This window comes from Lynx rufus, unplaced genomic scaffold (genome assembly GCF_022079265.1).
Source record: "Lynx rufus isolate CCGP_SWC_20201006 ecotype Redwood Valley unplaced genomic scaffold, mLynRuf1.p SCAF_7, whole genome shotgun sequence".
NCBI lineage: Eukaryota > Metazoa > Chordata > Mammalia > Carnivora > Felidae > Lynx > Lynx rufus.
The window spans coordinates 43,263,315-43,282,374 of record NW_025814889.1 but is presented as its reverse complement, the minus strand read 5'-3'; the positions used below and the strand labels follow the sequence as shown (position 1 = coordinate 43,282,374).

Genomic DNA, 19,060 nt, shown 5'->3' with positions numbered 1-19,060 from the left:
ACCTCTTTTACTGATATATTTTCCTCCATCTACTGTTCTGTCTCCCCATTTGTAAAATGACAGAAGTAGTTCCTGTCCATGGCAACTTCCCCTACTGACAATCAGGGGGGCGCAGTGAAGCAAAGGGGCCAGATGTCCAGGGAGGGGAGGAACATGGGGTGGCGGGGGAAACTTGGGAGACTGAATGGGTTCTTGGGGTCTGTCTTATGTTTCAGGTCCCAAGATCTCCATCCAATGAGGAGGTCATGTTCCTCACTGTCCAAGTGAAAGGACCAACCCAAGAATTCAAGAAGCGGACCACAGTCGTGGTTAAAAATGAAGAGAGTCTGGTCTTCGTCCAGACAGACAAAGCCATCTACAAACCAGGGCAAACAGGTACGAAGAGGCCCTACAGTTAGAACAACTCCCAAAAGAAAAGATCTTCCTTCCCTGCATATTCCCCAGTCAAAGGCCTTATAGTCCTGATTCTTTAAAAGTTTGTCTCACCAGCCCATAGGCCTGACTTAAGGTCTCTGGGACTCATGGAAAATATTTCTGTTTCAGTGAAGTTTCGTGTTGTCTCATTGGATGAAAATTTTCACCCCCTGAGTGAGTTGGTGAGTCTCCAAATGTCTATATGGAATCATTCTTATCTGGATAAACAATCTGGAAGCCTGTTTTTGGTGTTGGAGGAGGACCAGGGAGAGGAAGAATCTGGTATCACTGGTGGTGATTTCTGGCAGTACAACAGTGAGAGGTCCTCATTTAAACCAGAACCCCAGCTCAAGAGAGTACCTAATTCTTTCCATCTTGGTACTGGTACTTAGTCACCTGTCACACAGTTAAATTTATTCCTTATAAAGTTCTCAATTAGGCAAATTAGAGAGAGATATTACATAATAGACCCACCTACACCATCAAACAGCTTAAATTCAAATAAACTATCAAAGAGTTAGAATTTTTCTAAACATACCTACCAAAAACCTCCTCTATAAAGGAAGAGTGTAATCAGTCTTTGTTCCTTGAAACTAACACCACTTGATCGCTTCTCAGCCTTTTGGCTAAGATCAAGTGAAACTAACCCTACTTGATATTGATAAGAAATAACTCTTTCAGCTTTAATGCAGGCATCAAACAAAAAAGTCTTCGTTTTTCTCTCCCAAACCCACCACCCCACCACATCTTCTTGTCTCAAAGGCGATTCTTTTCTTCTAACCCCTTAAACAAAAGATTCTCACGTAATCCCTGCTTCCTCTCTTTGACACTCGCATCCACTACATCTGAAAGTCATGTTAGCTTGAAATATATCCAGACTATTTCTATTTCTTACCACTTGAATTACTACAATCTCATCCTGGCCAATATCACATCTTTTGTTTTTTTAAGTTTATTTATTTTGAGAGAGAGAGAGAGAATGAGCAGAGGAGAGGCAGAGAGTAGAAGGGACAGAGGATCCAAAGCAAGCTCTGTGGTGACAGAAAGCAGAGAGCCCAAGGCAGGGCTGAAACTCATGAACCATGAGATCATGACCTGAGCCAAAGCTGGAAACTCAACCAACTGAGCCACTCAGGTGCCCCATGGCCAATATCACTTCTAAAAAAGACTATTTCAGTAACCTTGAAGCTGGTCTCCTAGTTTCTACTTTCACATCTCTGTCTAAAATAAACACCATGGGGCGCCTGGGTGGCGCAGTCGGTTAAGCGTCCGACTTCAGCCAGGTCACGATCTCGCGGTCCGTGAGTTCGAGCCCCATGTCAGGCTCTGGACTGATGGCTCAGAGCCTGGAGCCTGTTTCCGATTCTGTGTCTCCCTCTCTCTGCCCCTCCCCTGTTCATGCTCTGTCTGTCTCTGTCCCAAAAATAAATAAACATTGAAAAAAAAATAAAATAAAATAAAATAAAATAAAATAAACACCTTATCCATCATTGTAGCAGCCTTACTGTCCCCCGTTTTTTCTTCTTGGCATTTCCCTACCTGATATATAAATCAGGTGTGTGAGTGTGTGTGTATATAATATGTTTATCATATATATTCTTTATATTTCAGATACATGACTGATATATCATTGATATATATCTTAAATTCATAAATATTAAATATCAAATCAGTATCAATATAAAATTATAAATATATAAATATTAAGAATATATAAAATATGTATCTTGGGGCACCTGGGTGCCTCAGTCGGTTAAGGTCCGACTTCAACTCAAGTCATGATCTCACAGTTGGTGGGTTGGAGCCCTGCATCGGGCTCATTGTCGTCAGCACACAACCCGCTTTGGATCCTTTGTCCCCTTTTCTCTGCCCCACCCCACTTGTGCTCTCTCAAAAATAAATAACGCATTTTTTTAAATGACTAAATATTGATAGCAGAGGAGCTATTCCTCTTCTTTATTCTTCGAACTAAGAATTTTTTGGCCATCTCAATATTTGGATCTGAGTATGGTTACTTATAATTTTGTTGGTGTTTATTTCTTAATCCGTAAAATTTCATAACAAAGGAGTGAGTATTCCTCACTTGATGCTATAAGCATTGAAGTAATGTCAGTAAATACTAGTGCTAATGAAAGGCTGTGCACATACTTATATTTTGCTGATAGCTTAATAAGCTCTTAATATTATTTATTAATTGCTTAAAATAGACTAGTTAAAAGTTTTATAAAACTTAACCTGAATTTTTTTCCTGTTTTACTATAGATAGAGGTATTCTGCATAAAGATGTCTTGCTTATAAATCACAATTAAGAATATTTTAAAATAACTCTACATTCCTTTATTTCTCTTTTGTCTTTCAGATTCCACTTGTATTCATTCAGGTAAGCAACAGGAAACATTCCATAATCAGAATTAAAGTAATACATTTAGAGAAAATGTTCATATTTGAGAGGCTGTTACATTCTACCGGAAGCTTGTCATTAAGGGAGAAATGTCTGAGTTCATACAACACCAGATGGTTCTGTCATCTTTCTCTCCTCCCTTCACCACCACCCCATTGGTTGTCTTTGTGAATAACATAGGGGTCTCCATAGATTTCTGTTATTGCCTCTAAGGCTCTAGGCTCTTTTGTAAGTTACAATTACTGTATCCATAGGACCCGAAAGGAAATCGTATCGCACAATGGCAGAAACTCAAGTTAGCGAGTGGTCTCACGCAACTGGCCTTTCCCCTCTCATCAGAGCCCATCCAGGGCTCTTACAAGGTGGTGGTACAAAAGGAATCAGGTGGAAGAACAGAGCACCCCTTCACCGTGGAGGAATTTGGTATGGATAATGGAAAGTCACGGAGCATTTTCTCCATATCCAAACTTCCAGGGCCTGGAATTTGAGGTTATTTAGAGTCCTTTCATTTCCTACATGTGAGGTTGGGCTTCGAGTAGAATCAGTTATATCTAACCCCAATGAGACTATCAATAATCTGTGAACAGGACTTTGTATAGCTTGGTTATTTTTGTAATAATTTTTAATCTCAAAAAAAATGTAAAATACCTTTAAGAGAAGGCTTCCATAATTCATTAGGATTGCAGTGATCCGTCACAGTCCTTCAATCAGAATATCCATTTGATGGTAAGGTGGTTGGAGGGAAGAGTACAGCTAACTTTTCAGGACCCTAAAACACTGTTAGGGAATTGTTACAGAGAAACTGAAAATACTAACTCCCCCAAAGTTGAAAAACAATCACTAACTTCCTTTATCTCCAATGAACAGTGCTCCCCAAGTTTGAAGTCCAAGTAACAATGCCAAAGATAATCACTATCTTGGAAGAAGAGGTGAATGTGTCAGTATGTGGCCTGTGAGTTTATTGTTATTATTTTTTTGAATCATTTGAGAGAATTATTTAAAGGAGATTCACCATGGGGAAGCTGGGTGGCTAGTCAGTTAAGCGTCTGACTCTTGATTTCAGCTCAGGTCATGATCTCGCATTTCCTGAGTTAGAGCCCCACGTCCAGCTCCGTGCTGACATCAGGGAGGATTCTCTCTCTGTTTCTCTCTCTCTCAGCCCCTCCCTCGCTCGTGTGTACTCTCTCTCTCTCTCTCAAAATAAGTAAACTTTAAAAAAAAAGAAAAGGAGACTCACCATTTGGGATATTTTCACTCATTTCTTTAAGAACAGTGGGAGGACAAATACTTTAAGTACATGGAATCATCCCATCTCTAGAACCTTCCTCGCCTGTTGCTTCTCTATCTTTCCTTCTTATGTTCTTTCATGTCCTTACCAGCGTCGTCATAACTATCACGGGGCAAGCAACTGTTCCTAGAGAACCTATCTATGAGGACTGATTCTGAAAGTGACAAAGCTATACGCACACACACACACGTACACACACGCACACACAAATGGGATAGTGTTGAAGGATAGTGACTTTCCCATTTCCCAGGTAGAGGAAATTCTGTCATCAACAGATCATTTATGTGACCTTGCATACATAGTGGAAAAATAGCTTTGATTCAGAATTTGTAGAGATAGGCATATTACCAAGATCTCAGCTGAGTCATCGGTCTACCCAAGTCATGTCACATTCCTCTCAGCACTGCCATTTTTCCTGATGAGACTGGACATGATATCTCAGTTTGGTCCTTTCCAACCTTGAAAATTCATGTTTCTAAAATCTAATGCTCCCATCCCCAGTTGTCCATCGATAGCACTAGCAGAAAGAGCAAACAGAGTGAAGAAACCAGCCCTGCCAACGACCGCACACGTAATGCACCCACAATTCCGCAGGGTCCCTGCCCCAGCACTGTCTCAGAGTAATTGCCACCAAATTCCTGATCCTATGTAACTGGTGAGCCAATACTCTTGCAAGTAAAGATTCAGAAGATATTTTAGATATGGGAAGGAAACAAATGCCCTTGAAAACACATCAACCATCAATGACATATCGATATGGCACAACCCCAGTTTCATAAAAAGTAAACAAGTTAAACTCCATATACATAGAGAAGGCTACACATCACAAGAGGATAATGGAAGGAGACACCATCATATTAATAGTTTGTATTCCTAGGTAGAATTGAGGGCATTTTCTCTCTTCTTTGTTTTGTTGGTATTGTTTTTTTCCCCTCTCTCTTAAGAACAGGGGTAGCTTTGGTAATAAGAGATGTATCTTTTAAAAGATGGGATTAAAAATAAAAAATTAAGGGGTAAAAAAGACATGATCAAAGAAGACTGGTAAATCTCAGCATGTCGCACTAGAGATTTGTTAAAAAGAAGGGTCATTACTTAACTTACTTGCTCTCAGCATTGTGAAGGCCCTGCAGAGATTAGAGGGAAGTACAGAGAGGAAATATACTTCAGCTAAAGGGGGAATATAAATAGGTAGAAAATGGGGATGTTCAATGTCTGCTTTGATTCATTTGGCAATGTTCCTATGACAGATACACATACGGGAAGCCTGTCCAAGGACATCTGACTATGAGCATGTGCAGAAAGTACAATAACCCTTCTAACTGCTATAGTGGAGAGTCACAGGCCATCTGTGAGAAATTCAGTCAACAGGTAGGTGGAAGACTGTCCCTCCTAAGGAACTAACAATAGAGACATTGTTGATAAGCTGTGAGTTACAACATGGTGCTAACCCAGGAAGAGAACACTCTACAAGAGAATGCTGTGTTAGCCACAGTAATTTACATGTCAGTGATTTAGCACAATAAGAATGACTTCTTTCTTATAATTGGCTACTGGGGGTGTGCTTGGTTCACCAAGCACCCAGAATAGTGGAAGTGGAGAGCAGTCTCCAAACCTGGCATTCAAAGCTGCCTTGGACATCTACTTGTATGAAGGAAGAAGGAAAATCATTATACCTGTTAAGCATTTGGGCTGGGCAGGATATAGGTTTTGCCTTCTTTCCGTGAGCAAGAACTTGTCACATGGCCCCACCTACGTGCCAGGGAGGTAGGAAACACAGTCTTCAGATGGGCAGCCACTTCCTTGCAACAGTTGTGTACTATGGAAGGGGGGCCCGGCTTTGGTGAAAAGTTAGGTCCTCCCTACAGTAAGATTACCCACAAATTTTTAAGGCATGCCTATCCCATTAACTCTAGGGAATATCAGATACTAAGAAATATATGTCTGTAATAAACCAGATGCTATCAGGAAATGTAATCATAACTAATCCCTAGGGAATATTTATTGTGTTCTTGTCATTAGAAAACCCCTGGGTTACATTGTCCCCCCCAAAAAATCCCACCAGATTAACCGACCACTGACCTGTCCAGTATTACGTTTCTGTATTTTGCTTTATCCCCTCCTAGCTAAACAGCCAGGGCTGCTTTTCTCAACAAATAAAAACCAAGATCTTCCAGATGAAGAGACAAGGGTATGAAATGAAGCTTGAAGTGGAGGCCAAGATCCAAGAAGAAGGAACAGGTTTGTGTACCATGTGGGTATGGAGGGAAAAGCAATGAACACTGATTAATTTCCTTTGCCAAATTATGAATTGGAAGGGAAGTAGTAACATAAGAAGTTCAGGGGGGGATTGGGGCACCTGGGTGGCTCCGTCGGTTGAGCGTCTGACTGGGGCTCAGGTCATGATCCCGCAGTTCACAAGTTCGAGTCCCAAGTTGGGCTCTGTGCTGACAGCTCAAAGAGCCTGGAGCCTGCTTCTGATTCTGTGTCTCCCTCTGTCTCTGCCCCTCCCCTGTTTGTGCTCTGTCTCTCTTTCTCTCAAAAATAAGTTAAAAACATTAAAAAAAGAAGAAGAAGAAGAAGAAGAAGAAGAAGAAGAAGAAGAAGAAGAAGAAGTTGTTCAGGGGGGATCATCCTTCCAAAAACCAATTTATTTTCTTTCTTTTTTTTTTTTTCCAGAGGTAGAATTAACTGGAAAAGGATCCAGTGAAATAACAAGAACCATAACCAAACTCTCATTTGTGAAAGTGGACCCATACTTTAGACAAGGGATCCCCTTCTTTGGTCAGGTGGAGTATTTTCTAATTCACAAATCAAATTATGTAGTGTCATTTAATAAACACATATCCTGCTAAAACCAGACCTGCTTAATATTATCTATTGATTAATATAGCCAAAGGTATAAAACCACATAAGAATAAATCTTTCCCTCTATGAATTTGTATATGAAATCTATAAAATCCTTCTAAAGCACCATCAAAATCAGAAGGGTTGTTTTCCCCCACTTTTTGAACAGCATTGTGCGATGTCACTCAATCTTTTCATCTTTTCACTACCGGTAGATAGTGTCAGGTTTTTATATTTCCTCACAAGAATCTCAAAATTCCCCGTGGCCACTTACATGATCCTCTGATCACTTACATGATCCTAACTTTATATGGTAGTGAGTGGGTAGGTGGCTTTAATTTTTATTTTGAAGTCTAAAAGATTCTACTGTACCTAGTGTTTCTCCATGGATATTACAGTTAACATTACTTTCTTTTACACTCGCAAGAATTTATTAAAAACCAGTGCGCATAAGGGTAAAATACTGCTGTGTAAGATTTCCAGATTCTAAAAATACAAATTTTCTCACGTGTCTACGAAAAACCTTGTATTGTTATTTTTCTATTGGAAACAGACATGTGCAAATGGGTCTTTCTGACTCCAAAAGTCTGAGATGACAGTTGTATGCCCACCAATGAGTAATTACCGTGTATCATATTCTTAATGGAAATATTATTGAGGTTTCAGGTGTGGAGACTGTAAAAGACAGAGGGACTAGACCCCATTAAGAAGTGGTGAAGTGTGTTTTAGAATGTCTCGATTATGTTCTGACAGCAAACAATTTCAGAAACTTTAGTCACTTCCTAAAATGCACAGTCTATTTATTTTTAATTTCTCAGAAGTATATTGTACTTGTATTTTTGTATTTCCTTCCTGCCAAATAACTACCCCATTAGTCATAAGACTCTCTCATCAGTTCGAGAGAATCTAACCTTGACTTTGCCCGCGCAGCCAATGTTTCATTGGCGAGCTCAGATCTTATTAATTAATTACATACGTTGATCCAAGTCTTTGAACAGTGCTTCCTGCAACCAAAAGTGGCTTCTATTGAAAAAGAATCATCCTCTTTGAAATCTTCACTGGACTACTCATCTACTGAGTTCCATATTAGCAGTAATTTCACTTTAAGCCCTTACTGAATACTATATGATTCGCCTCTATTTTGCATTTTGCACATGGGGAGTGCCTCCTGCTATCTGCCTACCTTCCAAAAGTTGGAAAATCTAGACTGAGAAGCAGATATATAAAAAGCAACTAGAAAAGTACACGGGATAATGTATTAGCAACTTCTAACTTGTGCATTTATTATACTTCAGAACACTAATCCATGAAAAGCTAACGGTCAGCCACCAAATAAGTGCCTGGGGCTCAATTAAGTTTGGCTAAGGGGTTAAAAATTGTCATTACGATCTGACTCCTGTGTTCTGTGACTCTCCAAGGGTTCTATGTAACCCACAGCACTTCTAAAATATCCAGAGAATATACTTTTCAGGTCATCCCTATCTTCATTTCCATGATTCTCCATCCCTTTACACTGCTTTACTGTTTGTCTCAGGACTGATGACTACTAAACACGTATATATCATTTATGCATTTATTTAACATCTATCTCTTTTACTAGATGGTGAGCTCTATCTAGATGGCGGAGCTTTGCTTTGTTCACTGCGATAGCCTCAATGCCCGGAACCATATCCAACATATAGGATGTACTCAATAAATATTTGTGACAGAATGAATGTTTGGTGACTGCTGGGTATTAACCATATAACTGATCCACAGATTTTAATCTTCAGGTGCAACTCGTGGATGGGAAAGGTGTCCCCATGCCAAATGAACTCATCTTCATCACAGCAAATGAAGCTAACCATAAATCCAATGCGACCACTGATGAGCATGGCCTGGTACAGTTCTCTATCGACCCCACCAGCGTGATGGGCACCTCTCTCACTGTCAGGGTAAGTTGGAAGAGAAGTCACCAATGACATGAAATAGCCTTGAAAATAAGGTTGCAACCTAGAAGTGATGAAATTTCCAAGTGGTGTTTAGTCCTATGGAAATTTAAAAAAAAGAAATTATAAGTCAATTTTTCAGGTCAACTTTGAAAACATTATTAAAAGGGAGGCAGTATAGTGTTGTGGTTAAAAGCGTGGGTTCCGTTTGTGCACTGTCAACAATGCAAAATGGTGTGGCCACTATGGAAAACAGCACGGCAGTTCCTCCGAAATTTAAAAATAGAACTACCACATGATCCAGTAATCTCATTCTGGATGTATATTCAAAATAATTGAAAGCAGAGTCTCAAAGAGATATTTGCACACTCATGTTGATAATAACACTACTCACATTAACCAGGAAGGGGAAGCAACTCAAATATCCACCAACAGATGAACGGAAAAACAAAAGGTAGTCTATACATACAGTGGAATGGTATCAGGTTTAAAAAGAAAGGAAATCTGTCACATGCTACAATGTGAATGAACCCTGAAGACATTATGCTACGTGAAATGGCCCGTTAGCAAACACACACACACACACACACACACACACAAACTGTATGATTCCACTTACATTAGGTACAGAATCAGATAAATTATATTAAAATCCTGGCTTAACTCTATATTAAGAGAAAATAATGAAAAACTTCTATATTTTATTTTCTTATCTGTAAAGTGGGTACAATATTAGTACCTAATTCCTGGGATTGTTGTGAGAATTAAATAAGATAGTACATTTTTTAAATTATTTTTTCTTTTCAACTTTGTATTTAAATTCTAGTTAGTTAACATACAGTGCAGTATAGGTCTCAGGAGTAGAATTCAGTGATTCATCACTTCCGTATAACACCCTAGGCTCATCACAACTAGCGCCCTCCTTAATGTCCGTCACCCATTTAGCCCATCTCCCATCCACCTCTCTCCATCACCCCTCAGTTTGTTCTCTATCATTAAGAGTCTCTTATGGTTTGTTTCCCTCTCTCTTTTCTTTTCCTTCCCATATATTTGTTTTGTTTCCTAAATTCCACATATGAGTGAAATCATATGGTATTTTTCTTTCTCTATCTGACTTATTTCACTTGGCATAATACACTCTCACTCCATCCACGTTGTTGCAAATGGCAAGATTTCATTCTTTTCGATGGCTGACTAATATTCCATTGTATTTATATACCACATCTTCTTTATCCATTCATCAGTGGATGGACATTTGGGCTCTTTCCATAATTTGGCTAGTGTTGATAATGCTGCTATAAATCTATAGCATTTAAATATATTGGAGTGCATGTGCCCCATCAAATAAGATACTACATTTTGAAAGTAATAAGAATTTAAATAAAAACTTGAAACAAAAAAAAGGGGGGGGGGAAGAAACAAGAGGAAAAACCTGGTAACCTAAGTTGAGTCGTCCTGAAATGAAGACAGAGACTGCCAGGAAAATGAGAGTAGAGAGCATGAGGCTGAGGGTTTTGAGAAAATGTTTGTTACATATAAATTACAGAAAAAGAAAAGGCTGTATTCAGCCAAGCTCTATAGACGAAGAAATAGCAAAAATAACAGAAAATGCCATTGCACAGATTATGATTTACTTCCATTCACAAGGAACCCAGAGTCCAGTAGTATGGAGAAATGGGAGGTAATGAAAACACTGTTGTAACTTTTGACGGAAAGCCGGCTGGGGTACACGTAGCACATGGGAACTTTGCAGAATCCACAGAGCTACATTACTGTTCTCTGGGGTAAAGAAGTGAGTTTTGGGGGCGCCTGGGTGGCGCAGTCGGTTAAGCATCCGACTTCAGCCAGGTCACGATCTCGCGGTCCGTGAGTTCGAGCCCCGCGTCAGGCTCTGGGCTGATGGCTCAGAGCCTGGAGCCTGTTTCCGATTCTGTGTGTCCCTCTCTCTCTGCCCCTCGCCCGTTCATGCTCTGTCTCTCTCTGTCCCAAAAATAAGTAAACGTTGAAAAAAAAAAAAAGAAGTGAGTTTTGCATTAACATGTTAAGGAAGATAAGGTAGATCTAGAGGTCAGAATCAGAAAGGTGATTGACATTCAAGGAAGAATGTAGATCTTGTTGCATTGAGCAGTGAAGTTAATGAAACAACTATGAAATTTCAAAAGTAAGCCTAGGGGCGCCTGGGTGGCTTAGTCGGTTGGGCGGCCGACTTCGACTCAGGTCATGATCTCGCGGTCTGTAAGTTCGAGCCCTACATCGGGCTCTGTGCTGACAGCTCGGAGCCTGGAGCCTGTTTCAGATTCTGTGTCTCCCTCTCTCTGACCCTCCCCTGTACATGCTCCGTCTCTCTCTGTCTCAAAAATAAATAAACGTTAAAAAAAAATTAAAAAAAAATAAAAAGTAAGCCTAGAGACTTTAAGAAAAAAAAAAACAAAACATGAGAAACAAAATTTAATAAAGGTTTTTTTTTTTCTTTTATGAAAGAAAGTGCAATCAACCCAAATGGCTTTTCAAATACTAGGACCCTAAATAGGCAAAGGAAGACATTATTCTGTATGTAATATATTCATGTTTATAGTATTAGACACAGAATCTTCAAGCTACTTTTAGGAATATCTCAATTTAAAAGTAATGTCCTTTAGGGAGCACCTGGGTGGCTCCATCGGGTAAGCGTCTAACTTCAGCTCAGGTCATGATCTCACCATTTATGAGTTCGAGCCCCACATCGGGCTCTGTGCTGACAGCTCAGAGCCTGGAGCCTGCTTCGGATTTTGTGTCCCCCTCTTTCTCTGTCCCTCCCCCACTCATAGTCTGTCTCTCTCACTCTCAAAAATAAATAAACATTAAAAAAAATTTGTAAGTAATGTCCTTTAGTTATCAGGGTTTGGGGATTAAATGTGATGTTTAACTTCTTTTTTAAAAGTTAATGTGTTATTTTGAAATGAAAATAGAAAAAATATATACTTATGAAAAAGATAATACATATTAAAGCACTTAGTAAGCCCCCTTTAACTTGAATATGAATATTATTACTGTAAAAGCCCATTTTAACATCACTAGCATTTAAGGTTTTTTGGGTGGTTTTATTTTTAGAGGGAGGGGGAGAGAGAAAGAGAGAGTGAGAGCAAGGAGGGAAGAGGCAGAGAGAGGGAGAGATAGAGAATCCCAAGCAGGTCTCCCCCGTGAGCGGAGAGCCCAATGCAGGGCTCAAACCCACAAACCATGAGATCATGACCTGAGTCGAAACCAAGAGCTGGTCGCTTAACTGACTGAGTCCCCCAGGCGCCCCATTAACATGACTAGTAGCATTCATTTCAAGTGTATACACCCTATAAATTATTGTTCTTGCTTTATTTTCCTGCTGCTATTCTAATTTTCTCCAGATTTTTGTTATACCCATATAATTCGCTTTATATTAGCATAGAGTTCTCTATTCATCAATGGAAATGTAAATATACACATAGAGATATATGGACACTCAAGTAAACATTACATAATAATGATGACAAATAAATGGGATATCTGATTGATCCCACTTTACATGGATGGCATTAAAGCCCGTATCTCCTAATTAGCTAAAAATTGAGTGTTCGCCCATTTATTCAATCAAGAAGTGTCTTGAACGTTTTCCACGCGCCAGGCAATGTGCTCATCCTGAAAATAAAAATATTATTTTTAAATAACCCCTCTGGTAATTATTTATATGTTATCACTGGAGCATATATTGAAATATAAATAAAGTGTTTTGCTGACACAAGGATTCATTCATGCCACTTGGGAGGTGAGGATGAGGATAGGGGAAGCCTGAAAAGAATATGGAAAGTCTTCTGCATGGAGAAGAGTTAAATGACAACCCCAAAAGGGCTTATGAACCTTAAGAGTCCAGAGGCACAAAAAGCGTTAAAAACAATCAGCCTGGGGGCGCCTGGGTGGCTCAGTCGGTTAAGCGTCCGACTTCAGCCAGGTCACGATCTCTCGGTCCGTGAGTTCGAGCCCCGCGTCGGGCTCTGGGCTGATGGCTCAGAGCCTGGAGCCTGTTTCCGATTCTGTGTCTCCCTCTCTCTCTGCCCCTCCCCCGTTCATGCTCTGTCTCTCTCTCTGTCTCAAAAATAAATAAACGTTGAAAAAACAAAACAAAACAAAAAACAATCAGCCTGGGTGGTTCAGTTGGGTAAGCGTCTGACTCTTGATTTCGGCTCAAACCATTGTCTCAAAGGTTGGTGGGTTCGAGCCCCACTTCAGGCTCTGTGCTGGCAGCTCAGAGCTCACTTGGGATTCTCTCCTTCCCTCTCCCTCTGCGCCTCCCCTGCTCTTGCCACACAAGCTCTCTCGCTCTCCAAATAAATAAGTAAACATTCAGAAAGCAAAATAAAATAATCAGCCACAGACAGCCCAGGAGTGATAGACTTCAGCTAATTGACCAACTCAACTCTGGAACCCAACGCTATTGACAGGAAGTGTTCTCAGACCCTTAAGGTTGAAACATGACATATTCATAATACCTGGTGGAAATCCATCGTAAATAAGTCTCCGAAGTGTAGTTCTTCAGTTTCTGGAGACTATTTGGTCTCCTCAATGGGCTTCTAGAATTCCAGCGTCTCTGTCTGCGTAGGTAAAGTGGCCCCCAAAAAAGTGTCGCGCAAACGAAACACAGCAAAAGATGCCTCTGTGTATGCCCTTCAGAAATTTAAATACCAACCCAGGGAGCCTCTGCGGTGCAAAGGCCTGCAATAGAGATAAACACTCTCTCACTTTTTACTGTGGAGTAAAAGATTTCTAGGTGCTAGTTAAGGTAGGACGATGAACCAAGGCAGTTTTGTGAGAACTTTGATTCCCTCTGACATATGATCTATGAAATTAATACTGTTTTTTTTTTTAATTCACTAGGTCAAATACAAGGATCAGAGTCCCTGTTATGGCTATCAATGGCTGTCAGCAGAAAACGAAGAAGCTTATCACACTGCGAACCTTGTATTCTCCCTAAGCAAGAGTTTTGTCCACCTAGAGCCCATGCCTCATGAACTGCCCTGTGGCCAAACTCAGACAGTCCAAGCACATTATATCCTGAATGCACACGCCCTGGAGACGCTGAAGGAGCTCGTGTTCTATTATCTGGTGAGAAGGAAGGCCAGTTGGTTGACTCCCCATAGACAAGAGCCCTCTGAGGGGCAAAGAACCAGGAAACCCCTTAGATGTCACTACTTTGACTTATTATCCATGTTCCTTTTGAAAGTTTGGCTTCTCTTTGGGCCAATTATTGCCAGTTCGGGCTCAAGAAAGCAAGAATGACGCATGAAGGGCAAGACATGGGGTGTAAGATTTTTGTCAGGCAAACCAAGTTCCTTTTCCTTGCCTTTTCTGCAGATAATGGCAAAGGGAGGCATTGTCCGAACTGGGACCTATGTGCTGCCTGTGAAGCAGGGAGATGGTGAGTATTTCCATAATTCCACATTTCTGCCCCACTCCGACACAGTCAGCCTTCCACTGCAGAAATACCAGAAATCGTTTCAAAAAAGAGAGAGGATTTCCGTCTAACTCCAATAAATGAGAAGCTGAGAAGGGAAAGAAATAATGGGGTGCTGTTTTTTCGCCCTTTACCGAATATTTCTTTTCTTTTCCTTCAGCACTGTATTCTGTCCAGATCATTTAACGTGTTGATGTTGTTGTTTTATAATCTATGCGTATTCCACGTTTTCAAACCATAGACATTCACAGAGCTTCTTCTCAAATGGCATTTTAAAATTGTTTTAGGAAATGGAGAGAAAGGTAAAATTTTGGAATGTTTTCCATATGCTCCGTCTTTTGCTGAGTCATTTATATCTTTCTATCATATTCCCTTTTGAAGATAGTTCTGATTTATGAAAGGTTAAATTGGGTACTTCCACCATGGAATGGGACTCTCACCATGAATAGATACGGACGGATATAAACCTCCGAAGTTTTCAGCTCTTCTAAGGAAGTCTCAGGGACCACTTACAACAAAACTTATCAGTGAACCACTCTTTTGATGCTTCTTCGTAACTTCTGGTTCTATCTCCCTTCTCTAGTGTGAAGTCTAGATCAGGGTTTGGGGTGGATGTCTCCATGCCCTCAGATAAAATCAGAACTTTGTGTAGACGAGCTAAAGCTGAAAATTAGCCTGGAACCATTGTATGATAAGAGAAGAGAGCACTTTGATAAGGTTTTTCCTAAAGCTAGAGTTCTCAGAGGTACAGAATTCTTAGAGGTAAACATTCTATGTTTACTACTAAGCCTACTAGGTCTGCTGGTTGCTACCCATTATACCAACCAATAGAAACAGCCGTTAACCAGACCAGGCTCCTAAGACCTGGCTTCGTGGGACAGAAAACTTTCATTTCAGCCCTGGGGAGACGTCTAACCCATACTCACAATTCCTCATTCTTTCTGCGCTCCAGTGAAAGGCCACTTTTCGGTGTCAGTCCCTGTGGACACAGACATTGCTCCCATCGCCCGATTGCTCATCTACACCATTTTACCTGACGGGGAAGTGGTTGGGGATTCTGCAAAATATAAGATTGAAAACTGTCTGTCCAACAAGGTGGGTTTTTTTTTTTTCAGTTGCTATTATTATCAATTATTTTCTGCATGTGAACCACTGGGGCCAAAGGGGTTAAAATGAACCCTCCAGAGATTTTCAGCAAGGGAATGGCAGAGACGCATGAGGAATCCATGCCACTTGCCTCCTAGTTTAAAATTCTCGTGCACTGTCGCTTACTATATGATACAGTTCAGAGTATCTTGCTCCCGTCTATGATGAAACGTTGGAAACACGAGTTTTTAAGATTACTAGGGAGCCAAAAGAAAAATACGAGAGCATCTAGAACCATGTGCACTCACCCACACTTAACAAACACCTTACCGTGTAACAAAGGTAAAAAATGGAATCTTAAATTTAATCATTTATGAGAATTAGATGTCATTACAATGGTTCAACTGATTCTTGGGAGTCAGAGTGAAGCGTAGGGGACAAAAAGCCTCAAGACTCCCATGGTGCCGACCACCGCCAAGTCAAATAAAGTGAGTACGTCCTGAATGTATGGAACACTCAGGAAATGCTTGTGAACGATCAATTAAATCAGGACATTTGTTTTTCTGACCATTCTCCCCAATTTCATAGGTGGACTTGAGCTTCCGTCCAGCACAAAGTCTCCCGGCCTCACACGTCCACCTGCGAGTCTCAGCTTCTCCTCAGTCCCTCTGCGCCCTCCGTGCCGTGGACCAAAGTGTGCTGCTCATGAGGCCCGAGGCTGAGCTGTCCGCGGCCTCGGTGAGTTCCCGGCAGCCCTGGGGGGTCAGGAAGGGCCGTGTGAGGGGCTCAGGGCGAGGAGAAAGGCCTATCTGAGTAAGATAGAATCTATCAAAATTCTATTTACTTAGGAGTTAGTAGCTTTGATCTCTTTCATGGGCACTCTTTTGGGTGAGAAATATATTACATTTCAACACATAGATATGTATTTGTTTACCTAAGTTTATATACGTATACAAACATAAACACGCATATGTACATGTGTGTTTGTTTATATATATGTATGTCAATAAAATCATGCACCATTCAAAGCCCCTGAAATCCTGGAGCTCTCTAAACTGGTAATAGGTATTTTCAAACTAGTTGTAATGTTTGAAAAAGCCTAACAAAAGTGGTACATTTAGATGCACGACAACTGATATGAAATATCAAATTTCTGTTTTTGTTAAGAATTATATCAAACACTGTAGGTTCCAAGATGAACACAATTTCTGAAGGAAGATATACATTGTCTCTGATGAATAAAGATTTGGAAAAATGGAGGCACCTGGGTGCCTCAGTTGGTTAAGCATCTGACTTCAGCTCAGGCCATGGTCTCACCACTCATGAGTTCGAGCCCCGCAACGCCAGTGTGGAGCCTGCTTGGGATTCTTGGTTTCTTGTCTCTCTCTCTCTCTCTCTCTGCTCCTTCCCCATGTGTGCTTTCTCTCTCTCAGAATATATAAACTTAAAAAAAAATGTTTTTGGAGAAATGAATTACTATATGATAAATGACATTAATAAATTAAATCCTTTAAAATGTCAATGGAAGAAATAGCACAAGTGTATGCTGGAGTAGAACAATGAGAAACAAGTCAACACTTGCTAATAGTCATTTGCTTGTGTCTTCAAATTTTCAATATGAAGCCAATTGAAATAACCTCTTCCGGAAGTTTCTTTTTTACTGTCAAAATTTTACAAAGAGAAATTTATATTTTTTACTCCCTAAAAAAAAAAGTTATAAGAAACGATTTTTAGTTTTTTAGTCCTTCCAAATGGAATTTAATTGAAAATATTAGAATTCTTCTAAAGGAAGTATTGAGTACATTTCAGTAGAGGGAGCAAGGGCATATATGGAAAAATACAATGTTTTATGTTTATAGAATAATTTCATCCTTCTTGGGGTCCTTTTATTTTTTTTTTTATTTTTTTTAATTTACTTTAAGGGGGGAAGGGGCAGAGAGACAGGGAGAGAGAATCCCAAGTAGTCTCCATGCTGTTAGCACCGAGCCAGACATGGGGCTCAATCCCACAAACCATGAGACCGTGACCTGAGCCAAAATCAACAGTCAGTCGCTTAACTGAAGAGCCACCTAGGCGCCCCATCTCAGGATCTTTTTAAATTATAGCAACACTGGTGGATAGATAAGGCAGAATATCCTATTAATTTTCAATAAAAAAGTAGAAGCTTTCAGGTATTTAGGAGTAGACCTGGGTTAGAACACTAGTCCAGTCCTCTCAAGCCTTGATAGTATTTTACTAATGAAACACTTTGTTCCCAGTAACATAAACCATTCATTCAATAGGTATTTATTTAGTACCTGCTGTGTTGTAGGTGTACCTACTGTTTGTTGGAATGCGGGGATCTATTAGTGAACTCCTTGAACAACAAGAAGCCATGCTCTCATGGAACTTCTGCTTCCATAGATGAGATAGACGAGAACATATAATATGCTCCCCGAGGGGGGGAGATGGAGAATATGCCTAAGAAAATATTATCCTATCCTATATAGAGGATATTTACTTATTCATGTGCCCGTTCAGAACATGTGTTCGTTAACGTTGTTATACACTGAGTCAGTTGCTAACCACAAGGAGAGACATAACTATCATTTCCTTCTATCAGGTGATGTTTTATACCATGTCCCAAATGTAGCAGGCATAGATTTATCCCAATAAAGTTTTATTCCATTCTAGTATGGAGTCTAGTGTTTGCCTCTGAACTGTGTAACGAGCTATCGTGATCCTTGCGTACTTCGATGGGGATGTTTGGGGGTGTTTTTCCCTAAAATTCTTAAAACAGCTTCATCTCTGTAAATTATTTAAGCAACAGTGGCACTCAAACAAGACTGACGGTAATTATGCTTTTCTTTTCTCTTTGCATGTAAGAAGAATAAGCCACAAATAAGTTTGTCCTTTTGTCCTTTGCATTCATACAGGTTTATAACCTGCTACCAGTGAAGGACCTCACTGGTTTCCCTGCGAGTTTGAATCAACAGGAGGAAGATGATGAAGACTGTGTCAATAGCCGTAATGTCTTTATCAATGGAATCATGTATTCGCCTGTATCAAACACAAATGAAAAAGATATGTATAGCTTCCTACAGGTAAATTCCTTGTATTTTAGATTCTAAAGATGTTTTGAAGATTTTGAATTCTAAAGATTCATGGAATATTATATATGCAAAAAATACATATTTGTTTTAATACCTTCATATCACAGTTGAGGGTAACGGGACACAGAGAGGTCAAGTGACTTCTCCAAGATTATGAATAGTGGCAGATCTGATCATAGCAAAGGGCCAGAGCTAGAACTTTTTGGACTAGTAATCAAGTTTTTTTTTTTTTTAATTTTTCCCGAAATTCATTGCCTTGTGTTATTTATAAATGTCACATATATAAAATATTTCTGTTAAAAGAGTTTTACCAACAGAATAAAATTACTTCCGTGAGTATACCAATGTCCTTTCTACAGATGTGAGCATTAAAAGTTCAATATTGGGGCACTTAGGTGGCTCAGTCGGTTAAGCATCTGACTCGGTCTCAGCTCAGGTCTTGATCTAAGGGTCATGAGTTCAGGCCCTGCTTGAAGTTGGGCTCCACTTAAATAAAAAAAAAAAGTTTAGTATTAAGCTAATTGGAATGTTTGTGAAATTCAATGA

The 19,060-nt window shown here is 39.9% G+C and overlaps 1 protein-coding gene across 1 annotated transcript in view; it reads left to right on the top strand.

Annotated features, from left to right (window-relative positions):
- LOC124502507 (alpha-2-macroglobulin-like) overlaps window positions 1-19,060 on the top strand; it is a 45,366-nt gene that overhangs the window by 3,495 nt on the left and 22,811 nt on the right. The window contains exons 3-16 of the mRNA XM_047067183.1: window positions 216-375; window positions 544-596; window positions 2,774-2,794; window positions 3,070-3,238; window positions 3,683-3,767; window positions 5,351-5,471; window positions 6,227-6,341; window positions 6,780-6,889; window positions 8,720-8,881; window positions 13,760-13,987; window positions 14,237-14,300; window positions 15,289-15,431; window positions 16,011-16,160; window positions 18,338-18,505. Coding sequence (XP_046923139.1) covers window positions 216-375; window positions 544-596; window positions 2,774-2,794; window positions 3,070-3,238; window positions 3,683-3,767; window positions 5,351-5,471; window positions 6,227-6,341; window positions 6,780-6,889; window positions 8,720-8,881; window positions 13,760-13,987; window positions 14,237-14,300; window positions 15,289-15,431; window positions 16,011-16,160; window positions 18,338-18,505 — 1,749 coding nt within the window. The remainder of the gene's footprint in view (window positions 1-215; window positions 376-543; window positions 597-2,773; window positions 2,795-3,069; window positions 3,239-3,682; window positions 3,768-5,350; window positions 5,472-6,226; window positions 6,342-6,779; window positions 6,890-8,719; window positions 8,882-13,759; window positions 13,988-14,236; window positions 14,301-15,288; window positions 15,432-16,010; window positions 16,161-18,337; window positions 18,506-19,060) is intronic.